Genomic DNA, 22,560 nt, shown 5'->3' with positions numbered 1-22,560 from the left:
AAGGGATAGATAATAGGACAGAAAATATCACATTGCCTCTATATAAATCTATGGTACGTCCACATCTTGAATACTGTATGCAGATGTGGTTGCCCCATCTCAAAAAAGATATATTGGAATTGGAAAAGGTTCAGAAAAGGGCAACAAAAATGAATAGGGGTATGGAACGGCTTCCATATGAGGAGAGATTAATAGGACTGGGACTTTTCAGCTTGGAAAAGAGATGGCTAAGGGGAGATATTATTCAGGTCTATAAAATCATTACTGGTGTAGAGAAAGTAGATAAGGAAGTGTTGTTTACTACTTCTCATAAACACAAGAACTAGGGGCCACCAAATGAAATTAATAGGCAGTAGGTTTAAAACAAATAAAAGGAAGTATTTCTTCACACAACACACAGTCAACCTGTGGAACTCCTTGCCAGAGGATGTTGTGAAGGCCAAGACCATAACAGGATTCAAAAAAGAACTAGATAAATTCATGGAGGATAGCTCCATCAATGGCTATTAGCCAGGATCGGCAGGAACGATGTCCCTAGCCTCTGTTTTCCAGAAGCTGGGAATGAGCGACGGGATGGATCACTTAATGATTACCTGTTCTGTTCATTCCCTCTGGGACACCTGGCACTGGCCACTATCGGAAGACAGGATACTGGGCTAGATGGACCCTTGGTCTGACCCAGTAGGGCCATTCTTATGTAGATTAAAAAGGGCCTTGCGACAGAATTTAGATTTACTTTGCCACACAGTGTGTGGGGCCTTGATGTTAGGCAGTTCCTGTGAAACATGTGGTGATAGTAGGACAGAACTAGTTATGAGTCCAAATTTTAAACCTGAGCACTGACAGGGAGGCAGCTAAACCTACAGCCAAGCACCTGAAAGTCTGTTTCAAGTGCCACACATTAGCACCTAAGTTTGAATACTGGTTTCGGTGCTAAATGCAAAAAATAAACTAAACCAACAAATACAACATATTGAGTTCTAGCCAACAAATACAACATATTGAGTTCAGATTTCCCAGCAGAAATGGATTAAAATCATGCCTGACTTACACCAAGCAGCATAGCTAGTTTAAGAGACCAACACCAAAGCACTTCCAGTAGGGTTAGATCAGCTTTTTGAGTGCTGCTATAATAGACTGTTACCTTTACATTTAGGAATATTAATATGTATAAAAAGTAGTGCTGTCAAGAGATTAAAAAAAATTAATTGTGCGATTAATCGCGCTGTTAAACAATAATAGAATACCATTTATTTAAATATATTTGGACGTTTTCTACATTTTCAATTACAACACAAGAATACGAAGTGTACAGTGCTCCCTTTATATTTATTTTTGATTACAAATATTTGAGCTATAAAAAACAAAAGAAATAGTATTTTTCAAGTCACCTAATACAAATACTGCAGTGCAATCTCTTTATCATGAAAGTTGATCTTACAAATGTAGAATTATGTACAAAAAATAACTGCATTCAAAAATAAAACAATGTAAAACTTTACAGCCTACAAGTCCACTCAGTCCTACTTCAGACAAACAAGTTTGTTTACATTTGCAGGAGATAATGCTGGCTGCTGCTTGTTTACAATGTCAACTGAAAGTGAGAACAGGTGGTCTCATGGCACTGTTGTAGCCAGTGTCGCAACATAGTTATGTGCCAGATGCGCTAAAGATTCATATGTCCCGTCATGCTTCAACCATCATTCCAGAGGACATGCGTCCATGCTGATGATGGGTTCTGCTTGATTACGATCCAAAGCAAAACGGACCAACGCATGTTCATTTTCATCATCTGAGTCAGATGCCACCAGCAGAAGGTTGATTTTCTTTTTTGGTGGTTTGGGTTCTGTAATTTCCGCATCCGAGTGTTGCTCTTTTAAGACTTTTGAAAGCATGTTCAGCACCTCGTCCCTCTCAGATTTTGGACGGCACTTCAGATTCTTAAACCTTGGGTCAAGTTCTGTAGCTATTCTTAGAAATCTGACATTGGTACCTTCTTTGCATTTTGTCAACTCTTCTGTGAAAGTGTTCTTAAAACGAACATGTGCTGGGTCATCATCCAAGACTGCTATAACATGAAATATATGGCAGAATGCGGGCATAAAAGAACAGGAGACATACAATTCTCCCCCAAGGAGTTCAGTCACAAATTTAATAAATGCGTTATTTTTTTTAACAAGCATCATCAGCATGGAAGCATGTCCTCTGGAATGGTGGCCGAAGCATGAAGGGGTATACAAATGTTTAGTATATCTGGCACATAAATACCTTGTAACGCTGCCTACAAAAGTGCCATGCGAACGCCTGTTCTCAATTTCAGGTGACATTGTAAATAAGAAGCAGGCAGCAGTATCTCCTGTAAATGTAAACAAACTTATTTGTCTTAGTGATTGGCTGAACAAGAAGTAGTAGGACCGAGTGGACTTGTGGGCTCTAAAGTTTTACACTGTTTTGTATTTGAGTGCAGTTATGCAATCAAAAAAAAAAAAAAATCTACATTTGTAAGTTACACTTTCACGATAAAGAGATTGCACTACAGTACTTGTATGACGCTAATTGAAAAATACTATTTCTTTTATCATTTTTACAGTGCAAATATTTGTAATCGAAAATAATAATATAAAGTGAGCACTGTACACTTTGTATTCTGTGTTGTAATAGAAATCAATATATTTGAGAATGTAGAAAAACATCCAAAAATATTTAATAAATTTCAATTGGTATTCTATTGTTTAACAGTGAGATTAATCAATCACGATTAATTTTTTTTTAGTTAATTGGGTGAGTTAACTGTGTTTAATCAACAGCCCTAATAAAAAGATGTTAAAATTAATACCTTGCACTCCTGTGTATGATATAGTTGTCATGGTTTGGTCTCCAGAGCGACATGCTATGGGCTACAGTGATATGTACGCAAGTGTAGGGAAAAAAATAACTATTTAACACTGAAAACAATACAAAACAAGGATCTCCCTGGAAGCCTCCTATTGCTGTCAAATAGGGCTTGGTCTCCACCTATAAAAATATATACCTACAAAGTTCAGTTTAATCTATTAAAAAACAAAACCCAAACAAAGTAACCAAAGAAAAAAATAGAACAAAACTTGCCATTTTTGTGAATGTCAGTATTTTGCAACAAGAAAATGATGCTTTACCTGGATCAAAAGCATTGAAAGGACGGACCCAATTTAAACTGCTATGAAGAGATAGCATTATGCTTTTCACTAGCATTGTTTATTATCTGCTAGGTTAAATGTTCACATTTAGCACTATTTCTGGAACCTGAACTGCATATTTCACAACACAGCAGGCCCAATTCTGCTCTCAGATAGGCATGCATAACTCTCATTGAATTCCCTGAAACTGAAAGCAGATTTGAATAACCAGTCTGCAGCAAGCTAAACCACCATATCTGCTTCAGGGAAAAAACAGATTAAAAATTAATTGACCCCAAATGAAGTTTGTGCAATAAATTTAAGACACAGATTTTTATGCACAAGTCCCAGCCAGTGAGAATGAAAAAGGGTAATATTTCACAAGCTGTAACAGGAACATATACACTATAGCATGCTTAGTAAATAGAGAGCTTAATTTGGGAAGAAGGCCATGCTTCCATCGTCTTTCTACACCCCCAAAAAATTTGAAGGTAAAGTCTCACTGTTCAGAAAATGATTATTACTCACGCAATATGTTGAGGCCCCAGTTCAATCCACAATGGCAAAGCCATTAAATTGAAGGTTGAAACTTAAGTTGATCCCTTTGGATACACACTGAAAACATACTGTAAGGAAAGGCATTGTGGAATTCCATGTTTATTGTCCATCACAGATTCTGTGCTCAGTATACAATTAAAAAAAAAAAGTTTTTCTAATTGTCAGCCTTGAAAACTCAACCTGGGTTCTAGATTTCTCATGCCATTATCACTAATAAGGATTTGCAGGCCAAATTAGACCTTTTGTTACACTTGTCAATCCTCATAGTCTTTAAATTATGCCCTGCATGACACCTGGGTAAACCCGTTGCTCTTTGTAGGTTTCCAAAGCTGTAACTGACTGGGATTTAATCAACAGTTCTGTTGATGATGCACAAGACTAGACTAGACTCCAGATTTTTAGGGCCCGGATTCACAAAGGGACTTAGGCATTATAACACGAAACTTTTAGGCACGTAGAAAAATCACAGGAACAACACTGTGATCCACACAGCCGAGTCAGGCGCCCAGGCTCCCTATACAATGAATGGAAAGAGACGGGCACCTTAGGATGCAACCAAAAGTCAGCACACAAGGCAGGTAGCCGCCTAAGCTAGTCAATGGGAGATGCTGACAGCCAGGGTGCTGCGAAGTCAAGCCCCTCTCTCAGAGACAAGAACTTAGAGGCAGGGTGCAGGGAGGCGCCTATCTCTGGTTAGCGTTCTACAAACAGGAACCTGCCGCCTGCAGGCTTACGTGCAGAACATAGGCACCAACTCCATGGGTGCTCCGGGGCTGGAGCACCCTCGGGGAAAAATGGGTGGGTGCTCAGCACCTACCAGCAGCTCCCCGCCCAGCTCACCTCCACTCCACCTCCTCCCCGGAGCGTGCTGTGTACCCGCTTTTTCCACTTAGCTCCCAGCGCTTGCGCCACAAAACAGCTGTTTCGCATGGCTGGGAGGAAGGGGGGGAGGAGGGAGAACACGGCGCGCTCAGGCAAGAGGCGGGGCCGGGGCAGGGATTTGGGGAAGGGGTCCAATAGGGGCAGAGAGGGGGTGGAGTTGGGGAGGGGACTTTGAGGAAGGAGTTGGAATGGGGGTGGGGCAGGGAAACGGTGGAGTTGGGGCGGGGCCAGCGGTGGGGGGGTGCGAGCACCCACCGGTGCCGGAGAAAGTTGGCGCCTATGGTGCCGAAGACATTTCTTTCAGGATGGAATGAGTTAGATGCCTGCGTCCCTCCACACGAAATAGCAGAGGAGGAGGGGGGTGCCGACCTTATAACTTTTAGAGACTCAGTTCCCCTCTTTGCTGATGGGCGAGAAAGAATTTGAACAGGGGTCTCCCACCCCTCTCAGAAGCAGGGCTCTAACCACTGGGTGATGGGATATTCTGATGTGGGCTTCTCTCCATGTCTCCTGTTGAAGCTGTTCCACTGTGGATAAATAATGAAAGAATGATTGGGGCAGGGGATCCTGGGTCTCCCACCTCCCAGGTGGGTGCCATAACCACTGGGCTACAGAGTCATTCCCTCTTTAGCTCTCTTTGACCCAGTGACTGTGGATAAAAACAGTCACTGGGCCAAAAAGAGATGTCGCCCACATCCCAGGAAATGTTCTAACCACTGGACTACAAGTTTTAAGGTGAGCACCACCACTTCCTCCTCCAGCCAGATTCTGAATGGGACCCAATCCAGTAGGCAGCCTTTGAGCATGTCTACCCCCATTCATGAATTGCTCTGGGGCTTAGGCAGCAGATAGGCACCCGGTCGCCTAGAGCAAGGCAGCAGTGCTCATGCCCAAATGCAGAAACATAGGCATTGAGTGAACTTTTATTTCTCCTAAGATGTAAGCACTGAGTGAGTTTAAATATCTAGAGATGGCAAAGTTTGCACATGATACAAAATTACTCAAGACAGTTAACTCCAAAGCTGACTGTGAAGAGTTACAAAGGGATCTCACTAAACTATGTGATTGGTGACAAAACGGCAGATGAAATTCACTGTTGATAAATGCAAAGTAATGTACACTGGAAAAAAAATTCCCAACTATACACACAAAATTATTGGGTCTTCATTAGCTGTTACCACTCAAGAAAGAGCTCTTGGAGTCTTTGTGGTTAGTTCTTTGAAAACATCCACTCAATGTGCAGGGGCACTCAAAAAAGCTAACAGAATGTTAGGAACCATTAGGAAAGGGATAGATAATAAGACAGAAAATATCATAAGGGCAGTATATAAGTCCATGGGATCCCCATGCCTTGAATACTATGTGCAGTTCTGGTTGCCCCATCTCAAAAAAAAAAAATTATATATATTAGAATTGGAAAATTTATAGAGAAGGGTAACATAAATGATTAGGGGAAGGGAACAGCTTTTACATAAAAAGAGATTAACAGGATTGGAACTGTTCATTATAGAAAAGGAGATGACTGAGGGATAAAATCATGAATGGTGTGGAGAAAGTGAATAGGGAAACATTATTTTATCCCTTCACATAACACAAGGACTAGGGGTCACCTGACAAAATTAACAGGCAGTAGGTTTAAAACAAACATAAGGAGGTACTTCTTCACACAATACAGTGTCAACCCATGGAACCTGTTACCATGGAGATGATGTGAAGGCCAAAAGTATACCTGGGTTCAAAAGAGAGTTAGATAAATTCATGGAGGATAGGTCCATCAATGACTATTAGCCAAAATGGTCAGGCATGCAATCTCATGTTCTGGGTGTCCCTAAATCTCCAACTGCCAAAAGCATCTGGCATTGGTTACTGTGAGAAGATAGGTTACTGGGCTAGATGGACCACTGATCTGACCCAGTATGGTCATTCTTATGTTCTTAATTTTACACATTCATGGTTGCAGGCTGGATTAAGGCTATCTGAAAATTTGACTTCAACTACAGTTTAACTTTAGGACCTGCAGTATGTAATTACAATTAAATATTGCTAACTAAATGCAATTAGAAGCTATATCTTCAAGTTCCAATGTGAAAGTAAGTAAACTGCAGAGAGAAAATGCCACAGTAGCAAGTACTATTAACATGCATGTGAAGAGACGCATTGCAGAACTCAAAGTGAGAAACTGAAATGTGATTATATATTATATAAAAAAAACCACTCCTTTCCTGCACCTGCATGCAGTGCTAATGCCTCCCCCACACTGTGCTGCTTAAATGTGCTCAGAACTAGAGCAGAGGGAGAAATAGGAAACTACATGCTGAGATAATAAAAGAGGAATGGGGGGAAATGGATACTCAGTAAAGATAGATTGGTAGTGACAGAGCAGGGAAGGGTACTAAGAGATTGAACAGAAGATCAAGGACAAGGAGGATGAAAAAACAACAAGGTGAAAGCATGGTGACAGGAACTTTAATAAAGAAATTGTGATTAAGTTTCTTCGTCCTATTTTGGGATAGGACAGGAAGAAAATTTCAGCATTACAAATATCACCGTTCCCTTTGGAAGCAATACAGTAAAAGTCTGTCAACCACCCTTCACACAGTCTGAAGCATGCATCAAATCTGTGTGCATAATTTCATGAGTCATATTTGTCACCTATTCGATATTACATAGTTTGTTTGCATACATTGTCTTCAGCTCTAGTAACTGCCTTAGGATGCATGGCCTCTTCAGAAAAAAAAAAAAAGAGTCCAGACCCCAAAATTGTTCACACACATTTTGCATGTGTAGCTGTTACTATAGTTATGAAGAAACTATTTAAAATTCTGGGCCTAAAGGGTTTTGTGAACTTATTTAATTAATAAATAATAGTTTTTCAAAGTGTTGCAGACACTTCCAGCCCTGAACATAATCCTCTGGATGGAACCTGCTGTCTCTGTAAGGAAGCTGAGTTAATGGGAAATTTGTTTGCAATGAGTTTACATAGAGTGGGAGTTGCAAGACTAAATCCTTCCTCTATGACACACAAGTTTACTTTAAATGTTGTTAAACAGTAAAGTAATTCTGCATTTCATATTCCTCCCCTAGCCCCAAATCCATGCAGCTAAATCATGATAACTCAATTTCTATTGTATTTATAACTCTTAAGGTTTGCTAGCAAACAACTAGGGAAATCAACTTCTTTAATAACATAATTAATATTAAAGTTATACTTCTATAAGTACAGTATTCATCAGCTATAAGTTTAGATGGTTCATTCAGAACACCATTCTAACACCATATCCCTGTCCATACATGGTCATCCAAACATCTACGATGCTTTTTCTAGATAATTACACTTTCTTTTCATAACTTACCTATGTTTTTCTAGTTCGTTGTGTGATGACCTATTAAAAATAGAAAAAAAAATTTTTAGAATGATGAGTACTGGATTTTAGAATAGCTAAAAATGTCACCTATATGGCTTTCAAAAAAAGATGTTAAAAGCCTGCAAATTAAAACATATTATAAACAAAACTAAAGCTTAGACTTCACATGGATTTTAATGCAATATATGTTTTAAATTGGTTGCTTTTAACATAGCTTTTGAAAGTCTTCAAGGTGTCAACATCTTTTAGTTGTTTCCCTAGAATATCTAACTACAGCATTTGCATGGGTAAATCTTTTTGCACAGACAGACTACAATTTGTACAGAAAAGTTTATTAAAGGGTCTTCAGGCACTAAGCACAAATCTGCCTCTTAATTTGACCCAAGTGGTAAGAGAAACAAACCACACAACATTTTCAGCCATGGAGAAAAGGAAAAAAAGATCAAACAAACAAAAAACAGTTGCAAGATCCAATTGGTAAAAGATAAGAACTGTAAGAACAGGAGGGAGGAAATCCCAAAAGAAGAGATTCAAAACTTAGTTTCTGGGAGACTCTGAGGGAAGCAGGAAAAAAACAAAAACAAAACGATTGATCACCATTTAACAGCTGCGGTAATTGTGAATATCAGTCTTAATGCAGAAAAGATGCATCTTTTCTTTTATTAAACCTATGTACGGATCAGAAACCTAGAACTTTAAAAAAAATAAAAATAAAAACTTCCAAGAAATTAGGACTATTTTCCTATTGTAGAAAAATTGAACCTACCATTGAAAACTCTGTTAAAAAAAACAGATTCAGACAGAAACAATAATTATATTTATACAACTGAAATTAAAAACATTTCTCAGATGAAATTATTGTCACTATTACAAAACCAGTCATTTCCTGGACCAGTAGTTCTAGTTCTCTCAGAATGGAAACAGATTTTTATTATTCCAGTATGTGAAGATCATGAATATGAAGGCAGCAGCAGCTTTTATGGCGTAACACATTACAGCATCAAGATCCATGCAAACAGAGTTTGTGAATCAGTTTTCCAACAGTACGTTAGAAACCCAACCAGCTTCTGTGCACTATGTGCTGACAGAGGTTGCTTTGTTCATATGCCTTAGGTGTAAAGAGCACAGTCCATTCTAAGACATGTGTAGTTACCAGGTGCAGCACAGGGCCATCGATCGTTCCCTACAGAAGCATGTAGCTGGCTCTTAAGCAAACCGCCCACATAGATGTTGCAGCATATTTGAAATTTCTTATTGATGTGAACACTGCAACCAATGTACCCATCTGGCTGCACAGGGAAAACAAAGCGATGATCACGTATAATCACTAGGGCCCTACCAAATTCATGGCCATGAAAAACGCATCACAGACCGTGAAATCTGGTCTCCCCCCATGAAATCTAGTTTTTTGTATGCTTTTACCCTGTATTATACAGATTTCACAGGGGAAACCACTGTTTCTCAAATTGGGGCTACTCACCCAAAAGGGAATTGCGGGGGTGGGGAGTGTCGCAGTATTGCCATCCTTAATCTGCACTGCCTTTAGAGCTGGGTGGTTGGAAAGTGGCGGCTGTTGGCCGGGCACCCAGCTCTGAAGGCGGCGCCCCGCCAGCAGCAGTCCAGAAGTAAGGGTGATAATACCATATCATGCCACACTTACTTCTGCGCTGCTGCCTTCAGAGCTGAGTGGCCAGAGAGTGGTGGCTGCTGACTGAGGGCCCAGCTCTGCACGCAGCAGCGCAGAAGAAAGGGTGGCAATACCATCCCATCCCATCCTTACTTCTGTGCTGCTGCTGACCACGGTTCTGCCTTCAGAGCTGGGCTCCAAGACATCAGCCGCTGCTTTCCAGCTGCCCAGCTCTGAAGGCAGCGCCGCCGCCAGCAGCAGCGCAGAAGTAAGGGTAGTAATACCGCAACTCCCCCTACAATAGCCTTGCGACCCCCTCCCCCACAACTCCTTTTTGAGTCAGGACCCCTACAATTACAACACCGCGAAATTTCAGATTTAAGTAGCTGAAATCATAGATTTTTAAAAATCCTATAACCATGACATTGACCAAAAGGGACCGTGAATTTGGTAGTGTCCCAGTAATCACTGATGATCAGACCCTAAAATGTTTTTTTCCTGGTCCAAGTCTACCCACTATGGCCCTGATCCTGCAAATATTTATGCACGGACTTAAATGGGACTACTCACGTAAGGGTCGGAACATGTGTAAACTTTTGAAGGATCAGGGTCTCTGAGCCCAATCCAGGCTTCCGTGGAAACCTCCCCATTGATTTTAGTGAGAGTTGAACAGGTCATGTATGAGTTGGTATCTTGTTTAAAAAACATTTTTTCTATATATTTTAAATCTTAAACTAAATGCACCATATCATAAATAGAGCAACACAATGGGAATACATATACACATTATTTCCTGCTCAAAATAATCATGTGAAAACCATTTAAACATAATCAGAGCAACAGTGGTAGGCCAAAAATGTGATCTGCCTTTTTATCAGTTTATCACATAAGATTATATAGTTGTGTTACATACACAGACCCCCAAAACAAAGACAGAATTCCTTTATTCTCTAAGCTTGTTCAAGTTCAAGCTGCTGGTTTCTCACTGCAAGCATTTTCGCTGAGTCTGCTTCCTTATCACTGGCAATTAACAGATTTTTCAGTTCCTGCTTTGGGGCCTTTTTCCGTAAAAGACAACCCCCCTCCCCACCCCGCCCTGTGAGCACAATTCTTCCAGGCTTTTTCTGTCAGGATCTTGATCACAGGTCGCTCACTGTAACTGACTTTTAACCCTTAAACTCTCCAATATCAAAATTAATTTTTGACAAGCATGTGGGTTCTGATCCAATAACCCAATTAACCTGTGGTAATGTGTATCCAAGCACGACTATGCCACTGTGACCGGGGTCCTAGTGGGGAGCCAGCTGTGGTCACTCAATTAGGGTGAACTGCAAAGAATGGGGCAGCCAAACCCCAAAAACCTGGTGGATATTCCAATATTTAGATATACCCAGTGAGCATAAAATAGCTTCTTTATCACCTTACTGGTTACTCGGAAATCCAAACAACACAGTTCCCTTAAAGTGATCCAGCCTAAGGCCTCCATCCAGGTACCCAAGTTAAATATGTGATTTCTGAAAATCTTATCACATCATATATCGCATCTACCAATCCCAAAAGGATCGAACACATTATCTCCCAGGTTTTTGAATATTTCAGATCTTACCCAAATACATACTACAGCCAATTCTGATTAACTAAACTAAAATATATTAAAAAACAAAAGAGAGAGTATGGTTAAAAGATCAATATACATATAGACATGAGTTCAATTCATTGAGGTTCAGATTCATAGCATAGATGGCGACCATTGTAGTTGCAAAGAGTTCTTTCAGAAACAGTTCACAGGTTATAGTCCAATATCCAAATAGAACATTCAGGGTGTACCAGCATAACCAAGACCTCAGTCCTGAGACTCAAACTTCCCCTGATGAAGCCTAAGCAGATCTGAGAGAACAGAATCAGGACCCAAGGATCTTTAATACAATTTCATGTCTTTTGACAAACTGGAGTTCAAAAGATAATTAGCATGACTTTGAAGGAGGTCCATCACTGGTACTTAGCATAAGGCAATTTGCTTGTTTCTCCACCATTCACAGTACATGTCAAAGAGATGAATGCCGAGATATCCAGTGCTTACAATTCATTTACATGCTAGGATGTTCTTTTGCCCTCTGAATTATCAGAATACAGCATAGACAGGGACTGTTGATTATGTTGTGGACCCTACATATGTAAATACACAAAAACACAAACATTATTTCTCCACATATCTTTTGAGAGTTATTTCTTTTGCAGGATGTTTAACCCTTTCAAGCCATGCGTCACACCCCCAACGTGAGACTGGGGTGGAAGGAAGCAAATAGAGCTTCTGGATACACCTTCAAGACCTGTAGCACCCCCTGGCTTGAAGTAGTAATAACAACCAAATACCTGGTTTCTACTTTCAGCACCCCTACTATAAAAATTGTTATAGCACCCCTGCTAGTGGTTTAGGCATTGAAGAAATCTGAGATCTGACACACAACCTGCCAGTTTCCCAGCTGTAAAATGGGAGTTATTAATAGTTCTGTAATACCTACCTCCCCACACAATGAGGGCTCATCAGGAAAGGCTGTACAGTTCTTTGAGAGGATAAAGCTCTCTATAAGTAATTACTATTTTTCACTCCTTCAGTTCTGAGAAGCACAGAGCACTGCCCCAGGGAGAACCAATATTTCTGCCACTCCTCAGCCTGTATCCTCTGCTTTCCACAGATCCCAGAGGGCAGACGGGAAGAAATCTAAGGGCAGATTTACACACATACTTGCACCAAAATAACTACAGTGATTTTAATCCGTATCTTTTGTTATTTCAGCACAAAACTGTGTGTGGACCAGCCATAAGCAGAGGAGAAATAGAAGGGACTGGGTAGGGGAATGTTTGCCACAAACATTTCCTAAGGAGAAAGAAGAGAGTCCAGATACACAGAAACTCTGGCTACTTTGTGCCACTATCTGCAAAGCAGCTGTTGCAAATAGTAATGGCTACATCTAGATGTGACAGCATTAGCATTCATTATCTAGTACCAAGTAGTTAAATGGTGATTAACCAGGTGTGAAATTCTACGCTCTGATTCTTTTAAAATGCAAATGATCAAATAAGGATTATGGGGCATGTTTTCTTCTATAGTTGGAGTCAGGGGTGGCAGCACCTAGAGTCTCTAGCCAAGTAATTCTAGATTATGGCATTTATATGCTCTGATTGCAATATTTCACAAACCAGCAGAGTTTCATAATAGTGAAGACAAAAGCTCTTTCCCCTCCACATCTTTATTCCAGTTTTTTTTAAAGTACCCCTAGGAAGTTATCTTTCAGATATCATGTTAGTGCAATGTTAAGACTACATGTTAAAATGCTCAGATGTAAAGAAATATCAAAATTAAGGTTAAAAGGCTAGGGCTCTGCCTACCAGCTGACGCTGGCTGTGCAGGTGGTGAGCTGAGACCTCTGCACAATGTTCTGTAGTTTGACTGCTTTCCCGTTTACTCATCTTCCTCTCCCCTTGCCCCACCCATCTGTCTCATCTTCCTCTTCGGTCACGTCATAACCTAGTCTGTGCGCTCCAGGCACTACTACAGTTCAAACACTGGGAGCCATAGATAAGCTACGGGCTGCCGCCATTATTTTAAGCCCCATGTCTATTAGAGCAGCATCGTAGAACGTGTGCTTAAAATGATGGTGAGTGACACCTAGCAATACTGGTGTATTGTCAGCACTGAAAATACAGTATATTAGAAATATTAGCCCAGGCCAAAACACAAGAACAAAGAGAGTGGTAAGTTCCATAAGATGCTACATACATATATCCACATTGGAAGAAAAACACATAAATAAATGTGACAATGTATTATTTAAGAAACAGCATGTGATCATCTAATAAGAGTCTGCAATGTAATAGACATGCATGGGGCAGAGATAAGGTTGCATTTTCAACTTGAAGGTCTCAATGGGCTTTACTAGAGCTCGGTGCCAGCACACCAATCTGCAGCTGGGCTGTATGTTGCAGGATCAGGGCCTAACTTTGGAATTACCTGAATTTGAGTGGTTAGATTACAACCTCACTCAGTTCTGCATTCATTTATTTGAAAGCCCTCCCCTTTTCTTTAACTGACCACACAGTATCTCTTAAAAATGTTTCTCTTTTAGTTCCGCCTCAAAGCAGAATTTTGCCAGTATTATGGATGCGGGCTGGGATTCTGCAAATAGATACATTGGTGCAGACCCTTATGCAGAGCCTTGACTCTAGTGAGGTTCAAGAGTTTGTATGATAAACCTGTGTGTAAGAGCGAGGCCTGACATTGCTTCTGATTTGGTGACTTTATGTGTTTAAAAAAAAAAAAAAAAGACTGCTACTGTCATATATACTATAGTTCCTCATTGGTGATAAAATACATCTTGTAAGTTGATCTATTAGTGTAACACTAGAATTAATTTTTTTAATGCGTTCTCTAAGATAGATCTTTTTCCTTCACACCTATTTTTCCTGGGGGAAAAACAACAAGAAGGATACAATGAATTCAGAGAGCGCAAAAGAGATTGTTGTGTTTCCACAGTCTGGATTTTATGGTATTTTATTCTCAGCCTTTCATTTAAAAAATGAAGGAAAATAGGCCCTAATCCCTAAACTGCTTCCTCTGCGTGTAGAGGTCCATCTGCATTGGAGCTGGGCAAATAACTGAATCGTCCATTCTCTGACAATTCAGGTGGGAGGGCAGGAAATCAAAACAAGCTCTCAGTTCAGGTTGAACGGAATCCAAAATATTTCAGAATTTTCAGTGAATCAAAAAAGTTAGAAAAAATTTATTTTGGGTTGAACTAAATGTTTTGGGTATTTTTAATAAAAGGAAAGGAAATGAAGGGCTAGATTCACAGTCAGAGGAGAGGGAAGTGGTGCTCTTCTGCTAATCGTTAGCCCAGTGGTTAGAGCACCACCCTGGAATGTGGGAAACTCATGTTCAAATCCCTGCTCTGCCTGATTTGGAGTATGGACTTGAAACGGGTCTTCCCCATCCCAGATGAGTGCCTTACCACACAGGCTATTCTGGGGTGGGTCTCTCAGCCTCTCCTGCTGAAGCTGTGACACTTTATATGAAATACTTTAATAATCTTTGGGCCAGAATGACTTGATAGCCCAATGGTTAGGATTCAAGTCCCTGCTCCAGAGTGGAGGATTCAGACCTGGGGCTCTCTCATCCCAGGTGAGTGCCCTAAGCATCGGGCTAATGGTTATAAGAGGGGCACATTTACTGGTTTTGGTGTGTGAATCTAGCCTGGAAAAAAAATTAAAATGAAACATTTCAGAAATGTCAAAATGGTTCCTTTTGACATTTCTGGAGTTTTTTTCTTTTTTCCACTGCAACTGAAACAATTCACCAAAGTCAACACGAATTCACAAAATGTTTCAGTTGACCCAAATCTGCATTTTTTGGCTAAGAAAGTTTTGGGTGAACAATTTCACACCCCTCTAGTCTGCAAAGAGAAGCTTGCCAGATAGGGGCCAGAGACTGGTTTGCAGTGACAGACGTGCAATGTTAACGAAAGAATGGAGACATTAAACAATGTTTTCATTTGAAACATCATCCCGTTTGGACCCACCACCTTCTTTGGTACATGTATCCCTTCCCCAGGGCAAAGTACATTGTGCACAACTCTATTTATTGGCATAAAAACATTATCAAATATTGATCAGTTTCAACAGATGCAGCTGGGATATTTATAAACCTAAGTTTTGCTTTCATTTTCCCTCCTTTTTATCAGCTCCTAAATTAACAGGCCAAGCAGGCTACTTCACAGACTTCCATTTCCTGCTCTGCCAGTAAATTTAACTGTGACCCAATAGACAGGCATTGAGCACTAAGATTTTATTCTGCGTATTAATTTACTTCTGATCTTTTCATGGGCACAGAACACAGATTGGGCCTGAATGTCTGCTGCTTTGTGCAGTCTTTTACACTCGTGTAAAGGTACAATGGGCATTTTACACCCACTATTCACAGTGATAAGAGACTGCACAAAGTACAAGGCAATGGAGAATCAGGCCTGTCTAGTTTTACATGTACTGGCAGTGTGATGTGGATTACTGTCCACAAGGGGGTCAGTTCAGGCTACCGGTTTGCCCCTTATATAAACACTAAAATGTATAGGCTTATCTCTCTAAAGTCGGCATCACAAACAGGAAACAAAACAAGAAAGCTCCAATTATCTGAAAGCTACAGTGAATTCCTATTAACAAATAACTTTCTGCAACCAAGTAATCTTCTGAACTTCATTGACTTTCTGCTTCTGTGAAATATTCCCTCTGAACAAATTGCAGACATCTGTAATACATCCATTTCATTACACCCATTGTACTCGATGGAAAGACATTTGAAAATTTAACATTATAACCTCCAAGACACAACTCTACTAAATCGGACTTTTTTTCTAGCCTGATTTTATTCTAACTGCATATTAGTAAGACTTTTTAGGAGCTCCACTGTATTGCTTTTAGGAACTAGTGTTATTATTCTATCAAGAGGAGACATTTGGTGCACTGCAACCAAATACTGTCTAGTTATCACCATTACAAGAAGGGCTGACCTGGGTTTACCTTCCCTCCCCCGGAAAATCAATTACAAACGTGTGCCTCTCTCAAATCATCCATTCAGATTGGAAAACAAAAATCCAATTTCATCTACTAGGGGATTTTCGTCATAATCATCTGAGGAGAACACTTCCAAATCTCAGGAGAGAACGCTACATAAACAAAGAAGTTTTACATAAAAAACCCTTTCAAATCTGTTTTGTGTAAAGTGGGAACACACATACACACACACATATCTATCGATAGATAGATAGATATAGATATGACTCAAGGGCAAGAAATTGCACATCATAAAAGGAAACTTATAGATCAATTCATCATAAATACATTTAATACATATTATACAAAGATAGGGCAAAAATGGCATCAAGCAGCATTTTCTACCACCTTCACAGTAACATGAAAATGTTTTCTCTATCAACATAAAATTAAAAATTGCCAAGTAATATTTAAACAAACACATCAGCAAACAAAAAATGTAAAAAGTATGAACTCTTTCAATGGACTGTCTAATTATAACTTTCTGGTAATGGCCACAGCTACGGCTGAAGAAACACTTTCCCCCATATGCACGTGTGTCCCCAGTTGCCTGTAACTTTTTTGGGGTGTAGGGAGAGGAAATTTTTCATACTTGTTCTCAGACCAAAGACTAATTTATTTTTTTTTAAGTTTGGTACAATTATGTGCCCCATTTTTAAGTTATCCATGCACGAAAGAGATGCTTTTCAGGCTTTAAAAATAATTCTTTGTGTGCTTTTATTTGTGCTCAAATGACACATGCAAAGGTTAGTTTTCAAACTTGCCGAGACTGCTGGAAGAAACAGGATTTAGAAATAACCAAGTTACTGAAAAATAATGTTCTGCAATTTTGCACTAGGCAATTCCCTCTCTCCACTCCCGCTCACCCCTAGGATCCTCCAAACTCTGGGCAGTTGTCTACCCCTCTTAATCCCTGAATTGCTTATACAGATTTGATTGCATGATCAAATTGAACATTACATTCACATTCTATGCACTCTGAGACTGTGATCCAACATCCAAATAACCATTCAATTAACTCCCAATCAGGGGTGCTGCAACAATTTTTTATAGTGGGAGTGCTGTGAGTCATTGAACCAAACTATAAAGCCTGCATATAATGGAATCCACTTCAATCCAGGGGGTGCGGCAGACCCCCAGCACTCCTAGTTCCAGCACCTGTGCTCCCAATACAAATAAGAGCAGCGGTGCGATCTGAATTTGGGATCATAAGCTCATAGGTTGAGATGCCTGTTTTTAACCTGTTACTTAAATTTGAAACAAAACTGCATGTTGTAGGCAAGCACAATGCAGGACTGCCCACACGGCTCTGCCAATGTGCCTTATCACAACATCCTGCTATTTCCAACCAGAAGTCTATGTTATAGAGAGACTGTAAGGTATGCCCAGCGGCAGGTTGTTGTTGTTGTTTTCCTTAGGAGGTGGACAAATATCCATGGTGAACTAAACATGAAAACTGAATTTGTGGCCCTACTTCTCCAGAGGTATTGCCCTACCCAGGTATGAATGAGCCCTTGCATGTCTAAAAACAATAAAGCTGGCAGGAAAATAATAAAAAGATCATTATGCATTTTTTAAAAAGCATTTTTGTGTGCGTGACAAGAATCAGAGTGAGGGAAAAAATTGTGAGAAATATCTGACAAACAGTGGTATTGCGTGTTCTGGCTTTGATAAATAATGCTACCAAACCTATAACAAAAAAATTTTCAATTCTGCTGAAATAGATAGATTTACATATCTTCTGCTAAAAATTCCTAAAAGCAGCTTACAGTTCAAACAAATGACTGTTTTGCTGTGGACAGCGAGAAACCCAAGAAAGGAAATGATAGAATAATGCTTCCATAAGTAATACAGATTTCTGTCTCTTGCATACAAGAAACAAGGATCAGAACAAGTCCATGAACTCTAGAACTAGAAACCCTAAGAATTCTGTTTAAATTAACTGCCTTTGTACAATATGGTTACTTTATGGAAAAATTAACAGAGATAAATGATTTACAGAGATGAAAAGTGTCTCCAAATCTAGGTACCACTGTGATTCCTGATCACTCCCCTTTAAAATGAACTGATCTTTATCTTTGTACACCAATTTAACTATTACCCCCTCCTCCCAAATTTATATCCCCAGAAGTATCAGCGCTGTTTGGAGTAAGGGATGGGGAAGGAAGGATTTACACCCTCTATTCCCTCAGTTGTGTTCAAGCACTTTGCTCTGCAGTGGTTACTGCAAGCATAGCTTGTTGTGATCTTGTATGTTTCTACGGGAAATGCTTGATTTTTGTTTAGTTAATATTTTCAAAATTTAATATCCACAACTAGGCTGTTTTCTGCTTTCCCGTTTCACCACTGTAAATCCAGAGTAATCCCATTGACTGCACTGGGGTTGTGCAGGATTTACGCTGGAGTAACTGAGATCAAAGAACTGGCCCGATCAGACTAACTTTCCTCATTTGGAAAATAAGTCATGGGCAAGTTTTGTTCATTTTAGGCTATTCTGCAGGGCTCATCATAAACAATTTTTTAAAGGAGTCATATTGTAAAGAGCAGAGCACCCATGTTTTGGAGAAGGAGGGAACCATCTGGGCATATTTGTGTCTGTCTGTGTGTGTGTGTAAGAGCATAAAGTGCAAGAAAAAAAGGAATTCCTACGTAAAGAGGAGACGCTGTCTCTTTAAGACAGCCTTCTGCACGTAGACAGTGCACTCTGAGCACTGCCTGGTCAGCCAAACCAAGCTGCAGGGAGGCTGCGCAGAAAACCTTGAGTTAAGGGTGACCATAGAACAGGTACTGGCTGCAAGAAAAAACAAAAACAAACAAACAAAAGGCAGCTGATAATAATAATGGCATGCATTGTGATTCACTGCATGCAGAGGGACTCGCTCGTGCAGGGGATGCACAGACCAGAGCAAAGGTGCAGCAGACCCTCCGGAAAGGTCAAGTTCACTCGAAACACTTTAAAATACATACATAAATCCAAGTTCATGAGATACATTTTCCCTCCTTTCCCCATCTCCCCCACCCTCCCCCCATGAAGATCCCGGCGTTACACTGCAACTGGGGGCTGCATTTGATCTCGCAGCAATAAAGAGACTGTAAATAAGGACTGGGAGGGAATTAGTGTCATGCAAGGGAAGTCAGGATTTTGATGATTATTTTAAAAATACATAGGAAATCAAAGCGCCCACACCCATTAACAAACCAGGGGAAGAAGCGTGAGTGCAGATGGTTTAGAAAGCCAGTGAGTGCTAAGGCGATGGTGTACGCGTGGCAGTGTTTATATGAGAGATCAAAACAGAGCCAAGCCCATACAGGGGGAAAAATGGCGACTACTGGGAACTAAGACACGGGATTAGTTATTATTTTTATACATCTATGCGCTGCACATAAAGCTAGACATATAGGAAAAGTTGCCAATTCACTGTGGAAAAAGACGGTACATCCATTACCTGTTATTCTGGGATTTTCTGGCCAGCGTGCCTGCCTTTGTTTTCTTTCTGGAATAGTCACTATCGAAGGGTAACACTGATGCATAGCCATGTTCTGCTTCTAGGGACAAAGTCAGCATTAGTGGCAATATATTTTTCCATGCATTTTTTCCTCCTTTGCAGGAACGCTAGGGTAAAAAACAAAAATTTTGGTTGATTTGTTTGGATTTTATTCGGGAATTTTTAAAAGAAAGACAACAAAACAAAAAGTGCCAAAATAGGAGGATCATCCGAGTAAATAGTAAAAAAAAAAATTTTAAAAAAATGGCTGGATCATGCACGTCTTGAAACATTGTGACAAGGAGAAAAGGAAAACGGCAATACAATAATTACAAACGGCAACATGCACAACAATGTAACCTATACTGAATGCTGCAACATACATACAATCCAAACAGACTCGAGTCAGGGCTCGTTTGTTTAAAGATTTTGCAAGAAAATAGCATTTGTTCCCCCCCTCTCTGCAATGCATCTGACAAAAACATGTTTAAATCCCATGGCACCTTTGCTGGTGAAGGAAATATGGACTCAGAGAAAAGGGCGTCCGAATACCCACGCAACAAAGAGAGTGAAATGTTTAGAAGTGCCTGCTAGTCATTTCTCTGAATACCTCTGTCTCTTCTTTCCAAATACTCAGCTGCTTCCAGAAGAATTAACAGAGAGTTCAGCTCCATTTTTATGTGTGCTCTTTGAGTTACCCCCAAACTCTGTGTCTGCCTTTCAAACAGCTGAGGAAGGCAATAAGCATTAAAACTGCACTGAGTTTACAGGCTGGGGACTTCCAAGTCCCCTATATAAACCACCTCTCAACCTACATTTGACACACAGGCGACAGGCGACTGGTATAGCCAATCATAGATAGCATTTCTAGGTAGAGGCGGGATTAAATCTTAAAGTAGAGCCAATCAGAGCAGACAAGCGCCCTCTGGTTAGGAGACAGAATGTTGACAGATCTGAATCTTCTCCCTGATAGGTCAGCCACTACAGTAACAATTTAGAAGCCGAAGCTTAGCAACAGCACGTGGTGGCCCAGCCCCCAGCCTCACTGAGTGGCCGGCTTTATGCATTTTAAGCAGTCAGCAGCTGCTGATTGGAGATGAGGAGGCTATGCAAATAAGCAGGGGGAAACTAGCCAATAGTTTTGGAGAGGTGTGTCTTGTCGCAAGCAAGTGAAGGGGGAGGGGCTCAGGCAAGTGAAGGAGGAGGGGCCCATCCACCCATGGTGCTGGTGGAATTATTGTGTTGCTGTGAGGAAGAGAAGTCTGGGCTGCGGCTCAGTTAGGGACTGGGGATAAATGCTAAGGTGTTAGAATAGCAGTCCTACGGTCCTTTCTCTCCTTCCCTAGCTGCAGTCATATGCATGAGATATGAAACTGCTAAATAAAACAAATGCATCCACCATCCAGGGATTGTTATATAGAGAGTGCCTTGCATGACAAAGAATGGTAAAGTATCTCAACTATATAGTATAGATGTATAGCACCACCAAAGGCAGCCACTTCTGGGTGGTAGGGCTGCAGCAAGTAAGGCAAATACATTCGGCACAGGAAATTTTGCTTTTAAGATACCAGGGTAAACTTCCTGCTCTTACAACAAAGGGCCATGGGAGCGTGAAGCCAAAAATGTTCCAATTTTGGTGCTTTGATTTTTGGGTGACCATCTTGAAATATTTTGGACTTGATTTTCTGAGGGGCTGGGTTCTCACAACTTAGGATGACTAGATGTCCTGATATTATTGGGACCATCCCGACATTAGGTGATTTGTCTTATATGGGACTTTATTAACTCCCCCCACACACACACATTTCGTCCCCCTCCCCAGCATAGGACACTATTACCCTCTCTCCTGTCCTAATTTTTCATACTTGCTATCTGGTCATCCTATCACAACTCCAGCCGAAAATAATGGGAGCTATGGGGTTTTAGCACCTCTGAAAAATCAGGCATAAGCTATCTTAAAGTTTAGAACCCAAAATGAGTGACCTCTGAATATATGGGCTTTAAGTGTTCTCACAGAGAACACACAAACAGTTTTTAAAGTCTTGCCCCAAAGACCCTCACAGTCACTCTGCCCCAGAAAGATCTGAACCAGACCTGATGGGATGTGGATTTATGAGTCCAGAGAGTTCCAATGACAGCCTTTTAATGCACCTATATGGGAAAACTGGGCCCACTGTTTTTCAGAGCTGATGCTTATTCCACTAAATCAAACAGGCTTTGTTTTGTTGGTTATGCTTTGTCCAAGCTCTTCAGGCAATAAACTATTTTTATAGCATCTTTCATCCCAATGGGCTTTACAGATTTAATAACAGATGCAGCAGTAAATCATAATTGATATAAAAATAATAAGCAAATATATTTTCAGAATTCTGTTTTACAGTTATCTACAATACACATATTTGTAGCCATCCCCTGACTGGACGGCTGTTGCTGTCATGGGGGTGTTGCTAAAAGGAAAGTAAAAACACATCCTGCAGCAAGGAAGAGCAGAGCACTAGCAAGAGCACATGCGGAAGTTTTATGCTGTGCTTAGAGCATTTTGTACATACCTAGTTTACCAAAAAAGAAACCAATATTGTGTCTCTGTTTACGGGAAAACATGACTTTGCAATTCATTTACGCAACTGATGCTCCATCCTGCTTCTGCTTAGAATGATAGAAGGTATTGCAGAGTGTGGTTTAGGCGTGTATGTATGTTTTATACCTTGCAACCAGATGGGCCTCTTGTATGTAGGACAGCAGGAGGCAAATGCCCTCAACTCCTTTACTTGCTCTCTGCCATCTCCCTGTAAAGGCTAGGATGGGTCAGGAGATTTTAACAGATTTTCTTTTCCAGGCTGACTACAACAGTATTCTCCCTCTCTCCCTCCAGTCCTTTGAGGAAG

The 22,560-nt window shown here is 40.5% G+C and overlaps 1 protein-coding gene across 2 annotated transcripts in view; it reads right to left on the bottom strand.

Moving 5' to 3' along the window:
* The window catches only part of MXD4 (MAX dimerization protein 4), a 48,497-nt gene extending 28,011 nt beyond the window's left edge, over positions 1-20,486 (bottom strand). The window contains exons 1-3 of one of the 2 annotated variants that reach the window (XM_034770717.1): positions 20,286-20,486; positions 19,637-19,733; positions 7,949-7,978 (exon numbers count right to left, since the gene is read on the bottom strand). In XM_034770717.1, the coding sequence (XP_034626608.1) occupies positions 7,949-7,978; positions 19,637-19,733; positions 20,286-20,349 (191 nt within the window). In that variant the 5' untranslated portion in view covers positions 20,350-20,486. Of the gene's footprint in view, positions 1-7,948; positions 7,979-19,636; positions 19,737-20,285 lie in introns of both variants that reach the window. The other variant, XM_034770716.1, reaches the window with a different exon arrangement.
* Positions 20,487-22,560: the final 2,074 nt, after the last annotated feature.

This window comes from Trachemys scripta, chromosome 5, assembly GCF_013100865.1.
Source record: "Trachemys scripta elegans isolate TJP31775 chromosome 5, CAS_Tse_1.0, whole genome shotgun sequence".
Taxonomy (NCBI): Eukaryota; Metazoa; Chordata; order Testudines; family Emydidae; genus Trachemys; species Trachemys scripta.
Note: the sequence above shows the minus strand (reverse complement) of the source record. Positions and strands in the feature narration are given on the sequence as shown.